Source organism: Thalassophryne amazonica, chromosome 20, assembly GCF_902500255.1.
Source record: "Thalassophryne amazonica chromosome 20, fThaAma1.1, whole genome shotgun sequence".
NCBI classification, from domain to species: Eukaryota; Metazoa; Chordata; class Actinopteri; order Batrachoidiformes; family Batrachoididae; genus Thalassophryne; species Thalassophryne amazonica.
In genome coordinates this window covers 16547594-16562717 of record NC_047122.1, presented here as the reverse complement: position 1 = coordinate 16562717, position 15124 = coordinate 16547594, and the positions used below count along the sequence as shown (strand labels likewise).

The following is a 15124-nucleotide window of genomic DNA, read 5'->3' as shown; positions in this document are numbered from 1 at the left end:
CAATCTAACTGCGCAGATTAAACAGCTAACAGATGCAGCAAAACACTGCTGTGCTCCGGAACAGGAAGTGATACAATACCGCAGTGAGAGCCAACCATCAGTAGAGGCAAGCAAGAGCCCAAGAAATGACCTTTGGCCCCCCTGAAGACATGCTTTCACTGTCTTCACGACGTAAGGGTCAGCCCTTTGAGGGCATGTGACATCACTGTGCCCTGTGCTGTCCTCCACAAGTGGCCTGCCTGAGGAAGGAGCGGGTCCCCAAAGCGCCATTACACATGGACTGGGACAATCCTGCCATCTTCCCTGATGACGACAGCCGTCGGCTGGTCAGGGGCCAAAATGCTTTAAAATTTCAGTTAAATATGTCCTGCATTGGCAGGGGGATTTGTTTTACTTGTTCAGTTTAAACTAATGTGGCCTCTTGTGATGTCTGTGCTGTATACTCTGTGTATATAAGGTTACAGGGAGGCTCCTGGATCTCATTTGTTGTGTATGGATTTGTCCTCATTTATTTCAGTGTGCAGACATGCTGAGTACATCATTTACAGACCTTTGAATGTACATTTGTTCTTGTGTTGTATAATACGCTTTGATTCCGTGCTTCCTATCTTGTAGAGTCACCATGTGACTTCAGTTTTGAATGGAGCTGCTTTAATTTATCCTTACTCAATAAAGGTGCATCATGTTACTCTCTGATGTGTATTTCTATTTATATGGGATGTGTATTTTATATGTAGTCAATGGGAAACTGTAAATTATTTAATGATTGCAACATCATCTAATATCATCATTAATCTAAAATGATTGAAATTAATGATCACAGGTGTTTAAATAATGACAGTGGGTCAAGGTGAATGTGATATTGTGTAGTGGGAAGTGGAATAACTATTGGTTTCTGTTTGTGGTGACTGCTGACTGAGATAAGGGATGAGATTAAATATATCCTGGAATTTAGCTCTACAGAATAAATCTCCATGGTGACTTATGTCATAACATCTAGCCAGTATAGCCAGTATAACCACAATATCTCTGCTTAATCCCTTATCCTATTTTTGTGCAACGGGCCCCAGGACAGAGACCGAGAAGAGAGCCGGCCACGTCCACAAAAAAAAAAAAAAGTGACCATATGTACAGAAAGATGACTAGCTTCCCATGAGCAAACGTAAAGAAGAAACACTACAGGCGACACTGGAAGGAAAGATGAGACGTGTTCAGCCAGAGATGTTTACGTGGAAACGCTCGGTGCAGGAACAGTGGAGGAGCATCAAACTGACGCTCCTTTCAGACAGAGTTCATACGATACAAAAAAATAAATAAATAAAAATCCCCCAGAAATGTTTCCGACCAGTGTTACAGAATAACAGAACATCAACAGAGCAAATACGACATGTGAATTGAATAACTTAAAAAAAAAAAAAAATGTACGGAGGACTCCCATCACAACAAAAGAATTTCTTTGGCATTAGTTTATCTCCAGTGACACACACACACACACACACACACACACACACACACACACACACACACACACACACACACACACACACACACACACACACACACACTTTGTGTGTGTGCGTTTGCACGCACGCACTCAACAGATCAATGTCTCATGTCTGTAAACGTGTGAGTGAGAGAAGATACATCACCTGTGAGAACATCACTCACCTCGGCATGGATCATTTTTGACCAAGAACTCATCCAGAGCCATCCAACCGCCGCCAACTCTCACCATCACTGTGCTGCGCAAGATCCTCACCAAACGCAGCTGCTGAGAGTCACCGAACTGGATGGGTTGGAGATAAAGAGGACAGGAGAGAACCAGGAAACAGAACGTCAGCATTGGTACATGATTTTCCCCAAATCTGAAAACAATCACACCATGCAACGACAGAACTCGTGCAACGACAGATCTCATGCAATGATGGAAACAAGGGAAGTCAGTCTGTCACACCAGCCGTCTAAATCCAGGCACTAAAGGCTAGAAATCACTAAACTGAGTTTTGAGGAAGTTTCTGTTAAAATGTTTAATGTTCAGGAAAGCTTCAAAGGAGGAATGTTCTGAAATTCTCTCCAAGCAGCTTGATTCATTTCCCAGCTTCAGCCCAGAAAATGTCAAACCGCTAATCACCACTTTAGCTACGTTACCACTTCACTTCATGCAAGTTGTCATTTTGATCACCAAGCAAATCACAGTAGGAGTACAACAGGACGGAGAAACCTGCTGACAGACACCACTTTACTCTTTAAATATAATAAAAAAAGAATCCCAGAAAGCAGGAAGGAGGGCATGCCACTGGTGGAGAAACAGGAAGCAGGTTTCACACATCCAGTCAGCAGCAGGAGACACTTTACCTGGTTTCCGAGGAAGAACTACAATAAATCCAGCAGGAGACGCGTAGGAAGGAAACACAAGGAGACAGAAACAGAGCAAGAGTGAAACAACATGGAATCAACCAACGTTCAACATTTATTTGTGCAAAACGTATCAGATTCAACGTAACGACCGTTTAATATGTTTACAGCTCAGAATTAGTCGTGCATGTGATCGTGCACTGCAGCAGTGATGTCATGGTGACCAGCTGCTGCTGCCGCTGATGACATGAGTGCTGTGGATGTGTCCTGAAGTAGGACGGTGACATTGTTAACGGTGGTTAACGGACACAGACGGCAGCAGGAATGAAGCTGCAGCGATGCAGAAAGCAGTTTTTTGTTTTGTGGTGAAAATGCTGCACAGATGCACAAAGCATGATGGGTAAAGTGCTGCAATTCTTTTATAGTACATCTGACAGTATATTTACTTCATTAATTTCACCTCATTGATTTTTTTCCCCCCTCCGTCACTTTGTTTGTTGGTTCTCTGCAGGAAACTGCACTTCAATATCTCATGTAGTCCTGACATTTGGTTATTAATGCAGTTTAGATGATCTCTAATTTGACCATCCCATGACCTGTGTTGCTCGAGGACCATCCGTTGAGTTTATCCAACACGTTTGATTTAAATAGCTCTGTGTTTTGACGATATTGTTGCAGAAACGCAGCCATTAAAATGGGCCGTTTCTGCTTCTCGTTGAGGATAATAACAAATTTAATAAAAATATCACTGTCAAGAGCAAATCAAAGAGATGTTTTTGGAAAGCGGTTAAAAAAAATTAATAGAATGAAACTAAATGTTTTTGTCTTTTGCCCTCTCATGTAACACAGTAAAGAAAACGTGAACCCTATTTGGTTCACTTCGGTTTAACGCCTCCAAATGTGACCCGTCTGAGCAGAGCTCGTAAATCGGGCCAAATTAATACAGAGAAGACTGTAATGCAACTGTGCTGTCACATTTATGGGGCGACAATGTATTAATGTTTGAGTGACGTCAAAGCACAGCAGAGACACAGGAAGCAGATTTTACACAAACATGCAGCGACACCATGACTTCAGTGGTCAAGCTGAAAAATGAGCTGTTTACCAAATCAAACCTGGATCAGAAAACATCTGAAAACCATGTTTTAAAATGTTGCTTTATTTTTCTGTTAAGAAACCAGCAGGGAAAGTCAACTAGCTTTGTTTCCAGAAATTGTCAAGGAAAGGCCCAAGAATGAACTAGCAGTCCCATTAATTAAGTTTCCATAAACTGTCTTCCTGGTGCAACAGCCCAAACTACCCCTGTCCAGACTACACCCGAGGATATTCAGGTTGAGTCCAGTGTAAACACTGGACTATTATTTAGACGAGGCCTTTCCATTTCCATCAAAAACACAGGGGTACAGTCTGGAATAGAAGGGTACAGTATGGACTGTACTACAGGGATATAGTGTGGACTGGAGGGGTACAGTTTGGCATAGCCTAAAATACACCCTAATGTTCCTGTCGAAGCTATTTTATACGTGGAATATATTGTGTGTGTGTGTGTGTGTGTGTGTGTGTGTGTGTGTGTATAACTACACTGAGAAACTTGGGAAAACAAGTATTGGAATTCGAGAACTTGACTTTATTTCGAACTGTGTGGATCAGCGAGCAGGATTCTGGCCAGTTACACAATTTATTTCCAAATCTTTGACCCAAGTTATCGGTTAGAAATGAATAGGATCATTTCCTCTTTTTTAAAGTTTAGATAAGCGTTTTTAAAACTTTTATTAAATTTCTGTAAATGTTTGAACACTGAGCTGATCTTACCCGATATTTGTTCTCTCCGATTTGCTCCACCTGGAACCTTTTGGCACATTTACACTGGGCCACCTGCCGGGTCACCTGGACAACGACAGACAACACGTCAATGCGGCAGCCGACCTGCTGACTGCTCATTCCCTGATTGGCAGCTTAGTCAACCAACTCCTGGAAGGAAATCTGTTCTGTATATATTCCCGTTAGTTCCCATTCATTATTTTTTCCCCACAATTCTTCACCTCGTCCTCTATTTTATCTGCATCTGTTGTTGGTCTGTAGGCATCTTTATTCGGATGCAGTGCAGCCACAAACTCGTAATAGTCGATGTAACCGTCTCCATCCCTGTCAAAGATGTCAGCCACTGCAGTCATCTCCAGCTTACTCGTTGGAAACTCTGCACAAAGGAACAACAGGGATGTTTGTAAGATTGACACGCAGCCTCCTCAAAGCCAATCAAACAACCACACCCACGCGTACTTGATGCCAGGATCCCATCGATGAACTCCTGTCGCGTGATCTTTCCATCTTGGTCCTTGTCAATGCGTCTGAAGAAGTCCATGACACGAGACTTTTTGTGGTTCATCCACCGCATGTACTTCTTTCTCCAGATGTCAAAATCGAAGTTGGCAAATTCTTTAAGCTGAAAATAGGAAACGTGGAGATACCACAGAATAAAACGAGAGTTATTAGGGGTGCCTTAAAAAAAAAAAAAAAAAAAAAAAAAATCGATTCACGTCCGAATCGCGATTCTTATTTATTACGATTCTGAATCGATCCAAAATGTCCAAGAATCGATTTTTAAAAGGCATGCTTTTAAACATTTTCTTACTTACTTGCTGTGTCAGGCAACGGCTTCCGTACTACAGCGTCCCCGCGAGGGGGAGGGTCCGGAGTGCTTCAAACATTCGTGAGATGTAGCTTAGCATGGCGGACGAAGAGCTAATTCAGCCAGCACCGTCTTTGCTGAAGGCAAATGTTTGAGCGCATTTTGGATTTTATTATTTTCTGCGTAAGAAGGAGCTTGACATGACTTATGCAGTGTGCAAAATCTGCGAAATGAAAGTCAAGTACTTCGGAAACACTTCAACTCCGCAAGCCCACATGCTACGCTATGACCCAGAGCAAAAAGGAGCGGAGCAGCGGTATCTGCCGACGACTGACCAGCGCTTCGCTAAACCGCCAGCCAACTCTGAACGAGCAAAGCAGATAAGTAAATTTACATCTAGAATCACTTGATTAACCTTGTAAAGCTGCATTTTCTTAAACATAAACATTTTTTAAGTAATATAACTATTTCTCAGAGCTGATTGAATTGAAAATTGATTCTGAATGGAATCATCACCCCAAGAATTGGAATCGAATTGAATCGTGAGTTGTACGATTCACATCCCTAAGAGTTATGAGAGAGTATGTTACTACACTTCTACGAATTCCGGTTGACCGACAGAGGGCGGTGCTTTAGCATCTGGATTATTCCATGCGCACATGCGCAGAGGTCGAGTCTTATACCAACAAAGTCACGCCAGTAGGTGTGACCTGGGTGACATCAGCTACAGTATATGAGCAAACGTTATCCAGCATTCAGTTCTTTTGGAATCTATCGCCTTAGACTCCAACCAACTCTGGTGGTCATCTGGAATTCATAGAACCATAGTTACATATGTAACTCTCATTCTATTTCATTCCTCCTGACCACCAGAGGGCAGTGCTTTAGCAACTGGATGACCTTAAACCAACAAGGTCAGGAGGAGTGTGCACTTACCAAACCTCAAATGTGCATTTACCAAACCTCAGCTGCAGTGGGCAGTGAGGCAGAGGAGGCCGATAATACGGCTGTCGCCACAGGGTGAGGAGCAGCTACATTAACTCTGAAGAAGCGGGCAAAAGTACAGGAGGAAGCTCATGTTGCTGCAGTACAGATGTCAGTCAGTGGCACACCTCTCAGCGCAGCCCACTCGTGGCTATGCCACGGGTTGAATGACATTTCACTGGAGGAGGTTGACTGTAACCGTTCCTGCAGGCTTGCAACCCCACCGCGCCAGTCTTTGCTTGGACAAGGTGCAGCCCTTCCTGGGGCCCCCATAGCAGACAAACAGAGGATCAGTTTTGTGAAACGCAGCTGTCAACTCAATATAACGTCTAAGTGCATGAACAGGGCACAACAGACTAGAATTAGCTTCTGCAGTAGATTTTGGGGTAAAGAGAGCCAAGGAACCGGCTGGTTAGCATGGAACAGTAAAACCGTCTTTGGTAAATAGGAGGGGTTCGGCCATAGAGTAACCCCTGACCCAACAGAATTCCAGCGCGTGCACGCCGTTGTCAAGTGATGGAGCTCTCAACACGCTTTGCGGATGAGCGAGCAAGGAGGAATGAAGTCTTAATTGACAACCAGGTGAGGTCAGTGTTGCCTCAGTACGACAAGTGGCTGTCCTAAAATTTGCCAGAAGTCGCTAAATGACATCATCATCATTTAAGTTGCATATCATTTGCATAGTATGAGGTCATCACAGATGGTGTAGGAAAAAAATATTGTTTGGTAAATTCCATACTCATGAATGCAGAGTACTGAAAATGAATTTACACGAACTTCTGGCTAAGTTTGAATAATATATAAGCAGCATTAAGCTTATAGACTCTCCCAAATGTCAAAACTGCCACGTTCTATAAGGAATTTTTTTTGAAGAGAATTGTTAAAAAATGCATTTACTTGTTAATGTGCAATTAATTTTTTTTCCCCTATCTCGTTCTATTAATAATGACACTGTGAATATTATTGTGGCCTTGTCCTTTGTTCATTTGCTGTTCATTTTATCATTAATGCATTTGTTAAAAAAAAATGTGAGACAAAAAAAAGTGAGTAAAAACACCTTAATAGTATAGAACTACAAATAAACTTGATTGTTGGTTTGTTTATTTTGCCATTAAAATTGGCCATCACTTCTCAAAATAACCAAGGCCAGGGATCCTCAAAGTCTTTGAGTCACCAAACACCAGAAAAGTCTCCAGTGCATCAGTGATGCCGGTATTTGGTTAGACTCTTTCTCTCCGATTGTTCTGTCTGAGTTATTTTCATTAGTTACTTCATCCAAACCATCAACATGTTTATTAGACCCCATTCCTACCAGGCTGCTCAAGGAAGCCCTACCATTATTTAATGCTTCGATCTTAAATATGATCAATCTATCTTTGTTAGTTGGCTATGTACCACAGGCTTTTAAGGTGGCAGTAATTAAACCATTACTTAAAAAGCCATCACTTGACCCAGCTATCTTAGCTAATTATAGGCCAATCTCCAACCTTCCTTTTCTCTCAAAAATTCTTGAAAGGGTAGTTGTAAAACAGCTAACTGATCATCTGCAGAGGAATGGTCTATTTGAAGAGTTTCAGTCAGGTTTTAGAATTCATCATAGTACAGAAACAGCATTAGTGAAGGTTACAAATGATCTTCTTATGGCCTCGGACAGTGGACTCATCTCTGTGCTTGTTCTGTTAGACCTCAGTGCTGCTTTTGATACTGTTGACCATAAAATTTTATTACAGAGATTAGAGCATGCCATAGGTATTAAAGGCACTGCGCTGCGGTGGTTTGAATCATATTTGTTTAATAGATTACAATTTGTTCATGTAAATGGGGAATCTTCTTCACAGACTAAAGTTAATTATGGAGTTCCACAAGGTTCTGTGCTAGGACCAATTTTATTCACTTTATACATGCTTCCCTTAGGCAGTATTATTAGACGGTATTGCTTAAATTTTCATTGTTACGCAGATGATACCCAGCTTTATCTATCCATGAAGCCAGAGGACACACACCAATTAGCTAAACTGCAGGATTGTCTTACAGACAAAGACATGGATGACCTCTAATTTCCTGCTTTTAAACTCAGATAAAACTGAAGTTATTGTACTTGGCCCCACAAATCTTAGAAACATGGTGTCTAACCAGATCCTTACTCTGGATGGCATTACCCTGACCTCTAGCAATACTGTGAGAAATCTTGGAGTCATTTTTGATCAGGATATGTCATTCAAAGCGCATATTAAACAAATATGTAGGACTGCTTTTTTGCATTTACGCAATATCTCTAAAATCAGAAAGGTCTTGTCTCAGAGTGATGCTGAAAAACTAATTAATGCATTTATTTCCTCTAGGCTGGACTATTGTAATTCATTATTATCAGGTTGTCCTAAAAGTTCCCTAAAAAGCCTTCAGTTAATTCAAAATGCTGCAGCTAGAGTACTGACGGGGACTAGAAGGAGAGAGCATATCTCACCCATATTGGCCTCTCTTCATTGGCTTCCTGTTAATTCTAGAATAGAATTTAAAATTCTTCTTCTTACTTATAAGGTTTTGAATAATCAGGTCCCATCTTATCTTAGGGACCTCGTAGTACCATATCACCCCAATAGAGCGCTTCGCTCTCAGACTGCAGGCTTACTTGTAGTTCCTAGGGTTTGTAAGAGTAGAATGGGAGGCAGAGCCTTCAGCTTTCAGGCTCCTCTCCTGTGGAACCAGCTCCCAATTCAGATCAGGGAGACAGACACCCTCTCTACTTTTAAGATTAGGCTTAAAACTTTCCTTTTTGCTAAAGCTTATAGTTAGGGCTGGATCAGGTGACCCTGAACCATCCCTTAGTTATGCTGCTATAGACGTAGACTGCTGGGGGGTTCCCATGATGCACTGTTTCTTTCTCTTTTTGCTCTGTATGCACCACTCTGCATTTAATCATTAGTGATCGATCTCTGCTCCCCTCCACAGCATGTCTTTTTCCTGGTTCTCTCCCTCAGCCCCAACCAGTCCCAGCAGAAGACTGCCCCTCCCTGAGCCTGGTTCTGCTGGAGGTTTCTTCCTGTTAAAAGGGAGTTTTTCCTTCCCACTGTAGCCAAGTGCTTCCTCACAGGGGGTCGTTTTGACCGTTGGGGTTTTACATAATTATTGTATGGCCTTGCCTTACAATATAAAGCGCCTTGGGGCAACTGTTTGTTGTGATTTGGCGCTATATAAAAAAATTGATTGATTGATTGATTGACGCCAAGAAAAGTAGCTCACTAGTTGCTTTTGAGAAAATAAGTCATCAAGAGGGTTTGGAAAGTCCCCAGATTTAGCGAGAATTGACCAAGATGGCAACACTGGCTGAGGTTACTGGCACCCAGTGGCTCAAATGATGAAGAGCATAAATCCTCAAGAACAAATAGAAGATTCCAGGATGGCACACATGCAATTCTCAGAGGCCGAAGGTGAAGAGCACCTCTTAAAAAGCGACATATCAGGGGGTGCGATCCTACTGATCGACCATCTACCATAATGTGGCGAGCAGAGCAACATAACATAAACTTTAATTGTAGAGACAGAAAGACCACTGTCAAACAAGGATTGAAGATAGCTCAGCAGCAATGGCACAGGACAACGCTCAGGGTCCACACCTTGTGTACTACACCAACAGGTAAAAAGCTTCCATCTATTGCCATATAATGCCCTAGTGGAGGGCGCATGGGCATTCTGTATAGTCTACACGACCGCTTGATCACAAGAGTTCAAGGATTTTAAAGGTACTGTTATTAGTTTATAAGATTGTTCATGGACTTGCATTTCCCTATCTGGCTGACCTGGTAAGCCCCTATGTACCAGCTCAGGCCCTGTGTTCTCAGGGTGCAGGACTTTTATGTGTTCCCAGGGTGGATAAAAAGTCTGCCGGTCATAGAGCTTTCTCCTACCGTGCCCCAGCTCTTTGGAACGATCTCCCAACACACATACGGCAGTCGGATACTGTGGAGACTTTTAAATCACGTTTAAAGACTCATTTGTTTTCCTTGTTTTATCATTAGTGTTATGTGTTTTTATTCTTGTATTCTTTTATGGTTTCATCTTTTTATGTTTTTAAATTTTTAATTCAGTTTTTTCTGTTTTATTATGTTGTGTGAAGCGCCTTGAGATGATTTCAACGTGAATTGGCGCTATATAAATTAATAAATTTGTTTTGATTCAACACGGAGTCTGTCCCTTCAGGGACCAGATGCCAAATGTTCTCGTCCAACTGCAACAAAAGGTCCCTCCTTCGTGGGAGAGGCCACGGCTCTCTGCTGAGGAGCATCAGAATCATGGGGAACCATGTCCTGCTTGCAACACTGTGTGATCGGTCATGCATATGCTGTGTAGTACCAGCGTGATCAATGGAAGAGGAGGAAACGCATAGCAGACAGGCTGGCCAAGGGTGAGCCAGTGCATCCTGGCCCAGTGGGCTGTGTGGTTCTGAGAGAGAGAACAACAGGCAACAGTGTGTTGTGGTGTTTGAGGCAAACAGATCGACTTCCGCCTTGCCAAACCAGTCCCAGATCAGTAGAACCACATCTGGGTTGAGGCACCACTCGCCCATGGCGGTGTCTGACGTGAGAGAAAATCCGCACTGTAGTTCTACACACCTGACAGATGCACAGCCCTGAGACTCAGCATGCAAGGCAAAGCCCACTGGAGAAGTTCCTGGGCTTCTTTCAGGGAATGAACAGAACTGGTGCTTCCTTGATGGTTTATATGGTACACTGCTGATGTGTTGTCCGACCGAACAAACACAAGTTTCCCCTCTAGGGCAGGAGAGAATCGGCTCAGAGCTAGGTGGACAGCACGCAGCTGTAGCACATTGATGTGATGGAGTGTCTCCTGAGGGCTCTAGACACCTCTGATCATTCTGTGGTTCCACACTGCACCCCAGCCGGAAAGTGAGGCATCTATTACAAGGACCACCCGGCGTGAGGGTAGAGAGGTCAGAGGAACACCACGTGTTAGGAACTCCCTTTTCCCCAGGGGCGAAGATGTCGGATAGACTGAGCTGGAAGATGCACAGTCCTGTGTTGATGCAGCGTGGAGTTGAGGTCCAGGCTGTTGAGCCACATTTGTAAGGGGTGCAAGGACAGGAGTCCCAGAGGCACGACTGCTGACACTGCTGTTAGTTTCCCCACGAGCTGGAGGGGCAGACTGTAAGTCAGTCTGGCATTCCTCTGAACACAACAGACCAGAGTGAGAATGTCGTCCACCCTTCGCAGGGATGGGCAAGCAATCATTACCACTGAGTCGAGCTGTGACATGTTCCAGTAGGGAGCAAGTGTCATGGGGTGATTGCTGCCAGCTCTGTGTGCATACAAGCCAACTGTCCAGATACAGAAGAATCCATATCCCAGGAGCAAGGTAGAGAGCGCTGCTGCCACGCACCTGGTGAACATATGTGGAACAAGTGGTAGCCCAAAGGGGAGGACTTTGAACTGGTACACCTGTCCCTGGAAGGTAAACCAGAGGAATTGCCTGTGGTGAACTGACACTGGGATGTGAAAATAGGCATCTTTCAGGTCCACACTGGTAAACCAGTTCCCCAGCCAAATTGCCTGGAGAACTTCTGTTGTGCGGAGCATGCGAAAACGCCGCACTTACATGTACTGATTTAACTTCCTGAGTTCAAGGATAGGGTGAAAGCCACCATCCTTCTTTGGAACTACAAAATAAGTTGAATAAAATCCCCTTAGGTGATCTGAACTGTGGACCCACTCTATGGCTCCTTTCTTCAGGAGCTCGAGAATCTCCTGCCTGGGAACAAGAGACCTCTCTGGGTCTGTAACAACTGTGACTTTTACACCACTGAATTTGGGGGGATGACTATTGAAGTGAATATTGTAACCCCTGACCAATGTGGAAATCACCCATTGATCCGAGACCAATTGCCCGTACTGGGCGTGAAATGCATGCCTTGTGATGATTTTGAGGGGCGAGCATGACAGGTCTGTCCATCACGGCAGCCATTTCTGGGTGGTCCACCCATGAGTGGTCGAAAGGTAGACTGCTGGGAGGGCTGATGCGGCAGACCCCGATTCCAGGGACCACGTCTGTTAGTTGGAAGAAAGCCACCTGTGCGCTTAGGTTGGTGCCTGGGAGTGCGCTGTAATTTGGCAAATTTCTGCTGAGACCTGTTAGCCTAAACAGCACGCTCCAGGGCTGAAAACCTGACCTGGGATAACAGGCAGAGTGTGTAGTGATCCCCTGGCAAGCCTCAGACAGAGGGGATTGAGCCAACCACACCTGGTGCCGGGCTATGGTCAGAGTGGACATCAATCTACAAAGCTCCTGTGACATGAAGGTGAAAGCCCGGAGCGACACATCTCTCAGGCTCTGTGGGTCAGTGTCAGCTCCATTATCCTGGAGAGACCAGGAAAGGGCAAGGTGAGACAGGCAGTTCCCCAGATGATCAATATGAGCTGCAATGTCATAGCTCTTGCTAAGGAGGTCATCAGTGACCCTACATTGAGGTCGTGGACAACGGGCCTCTAGCTGGGCAGCTTCAGCAAGCGCTACAATCAGGCTAGTAGCAACACTGTCCACTGAAGGCATGTGGTTTAAGGCATACTGTGATGTATCAGACATTGCACACAGCACCTTGCAATCCTGTTGCATATGGGTGAAGGATTTAAAGTGAGACCAGCACCTCTGCAGCTCTTCAATATATGGCAAGGAGGGTGAGACACTGAAAGCTGGCTTCTGAGTATCCCTAAAAAGGCACTCTCCACAGGAGGAGCATCCACACCAAGCCGTGACAAGGCCAACTGAATGGCCCGTGTAACAGTGAACAGGCCATCACCGACTAAAGTGTGGGAGTTTGTGGTGAACGAACAGGGGGGACGCTCCCCCTGTCCTTGAGCTTCAATCCAATCTGGAGGGTCCCCACAAAATAATGACTCAGATGCCGCAATTGACATCACATTAACATCATGATGGCTGGCAGGGGAGTCAGCCCCTCCTCACTACAGTCACAGGAAAAATGTTGACTGCACTGAGAGGAGCAGCAGAAGATTCAGAAGGCTGCAGAGAAAGAAGCAATGACTTTATCTGAGCAAATTCAGAGGCCAGGTTGTTAACCTCATCAGACAAGATCAAGTCATGGGCACCCTTCTTTGTTGTAACAGTAAGGGGCTCAGCATGTGGTTGCTTATGTGAGTGTGGTGCCAGTGTCGCAGAGGACATCTCTCCTTCAAGCTTGGACAGTCTAGCCAATCTGTCAGTCAATGGCATAGAAACAGTTGAAGCAAGCATCTTCAACTGCACTTGTTTCAAAAGTCCATGTTCGAGACAGGATGGGCATAAAGTATGGTGATCTTCTGGGCTCAGAGGCACTAAACAGCTACTGCACGCATGTGCCAACGCAGTAGACATTAGCGTGTGTGGGTGTAGCAGTAAGAGAGACACAAAATTGGTGGTGCAGTGAGTGAGAACACTCGCAGAGTCCCAGACTCACACCCACGTGTTAATTGTATGAACAGTAGTGATTGGCTGCACTCACAGCCCCACAAACTGACATCTAGATGTTACAATTGTAAGCCACCAATGGCAAAGTAGCTGTAAGCTACTGTGGAAAGGTAATCGCAGAGGAGCGGGCAAGCACAGCCTGGGAAAACAACTGGTGTAGGAAAAGAGCGAAAAACACTCACAACCAGCAGGGAAGTCAGAGAATACTCCACAATTCAATGTAAAATAACAGTGCAACAGGAGCGCAGATACTCGCAGCACAGAGTCCAAACTCGGCACGTGGAGCAACACTCGTACAGCAGGAGCGAAAACACAAGTACAATGTAATTTCAAAGAAGACGTCCACGAGCTGCACGTTTGGAGCAAGTGACCAGGGAGCGGAAAAACACTCACAGCAGTGTCCAAACTCAGGACGTGGAACACAGCTGCAGAGGAGCGAAACCACTCGTAGCAGCGTCAATTTCCGAGCGCAAAAGCGTTGCTGCACATTTGGAACAGAATAACCAGGAGTGGGCAAAAAACAACAGCGTTCAAACTCATAACAGTGTAATTTCACAGCATCGAAGCGAAGCGGGCACCTGGGCGCAAACAGTGCCGTGAAAAAGAGCTGGCAGTGTGTAATAAACTCAGACCGACGAATTAACATTCATACCACAGCGTCAAGACAGTGCGGCGTGTCCTACAGCGCAACATGCCCTGGCATGTTCCACACACATTTTAACGTTGCACACAACAGTGGTAACAAATTAACGTACACTCGTAGAAAAATGAGAGCGACACGTCCTGCACACAGTAGCGGAAAACAAGTGAAGCCACAATCGCTCGCTTTTAGTGAAACAGAATTACTCACAGAGAGCTGAGGCCAATTCAATCGAACACCCGCAGCAGTAAGCATATCAGAGTAAAGAACTTGTGCTCCTGTAGCCTTTGGAGGGCACGTATGCGCAGCTCCAACCATGGAAGGTTGCGAGGTTCTGATAAACAAGCGAACCCTTCTGCTTCTCATGTGAGTGATGGAAAAAGAACTGAATGCTGGGTAATGTGCGCTCATATACTGTCGCTGATGTCACCCAGGTAACATCTACTGGCGTGACTTTGTTGGTATAAGACTACCTCTGTGCATGCGTGCATGGAATGATCCAGGTCTTAAAGCACCACCCTCTGGTGGTCAGGAGGAATGAAATGGAACCATGAGCCCTGAATCAAAACTGGAGCTAATCGGGTAAAGTATCTAGTTAACCTGAATGTAATTAAATCTTTATTACCTCCTCCAGCCGATCCAGAACATCGTTGAGTTTGCGCTGGCGGTCGAGTGCCAGCAGCCAAACTTGCTGCCACCTGGCACAGAGCTGGTTAAGTCGCGGGTTTCCCCCAGAAACCTGCATGGCTGCCTGCTGCTGCTGCTGTTTGCCTGCAGGAAGCACACAAAGTGTACATGACCCTTTTTTGGGTACTTTAACAACATGAGTGCTGGTGTCACACACTGAGATGACCCCTGTACCAGATTTGTATATTCGCCATCTACACATACGCAAAAAACGGGGAAGTTTGTTTTGGTACTGAGTTTATCTTCTCTGTGTGCGGAACGGACTCAGAACTGGTTTCAATTTATGGAGGAAAAATAACCTGTCTGTAAACCTGCGTTTGGTCTGCACACAAAGTGTAAACTCTGTACAGAACGAT

At 44.7% G+C, this 15124-nt stretch overlaps 1 protein-coding gene across 28 annotated transcripts in view; it reads right to left on the bottom strand.

The window, feature by feature from the left end:
- macf1a (microtubule actin crosslinking factor 1a) overlaps window positions 1-15124 on the bottom strand; it is a 431888-nt gene that overhangs the window by 16385 nt on the left and 400379 nt on the right. For 23 of the 28 annotated variants that reach the window (XM_034161160.1, XM_034161172.1, XM_034161173.1 and 20 more), the window contains 6 exons: window positions 14707-14852; window positions 4636-4798; window positions 4398-4552; window positions 4168-4242; window positions 2356-2373; window positions 1669-1786 (listed from right to left, as the gene is read on the bottom strand). In XM_034161160.1, the coding sequence (XP_034017051.1) occupies window positions 1669-1786; window positions 2356-2373; window positions 4168-4242; window positions 4398-4552; window positions 4636-4798; window positions 14707-14852 (675 nt within the window). The remainder of the gene's footprint in view (window positions 1-1668; window positions 1787-2355; window positions 2374-4167; window positions 4243-4397; window positions 4553-4635; window positions 4799-14706; window positions 14853-15124) is intronic. The other 5 variants (XM_034161171.1, XM_034161168.1, XM_034161149.1 and 2 more) reach the window with 1 other exon arrangement.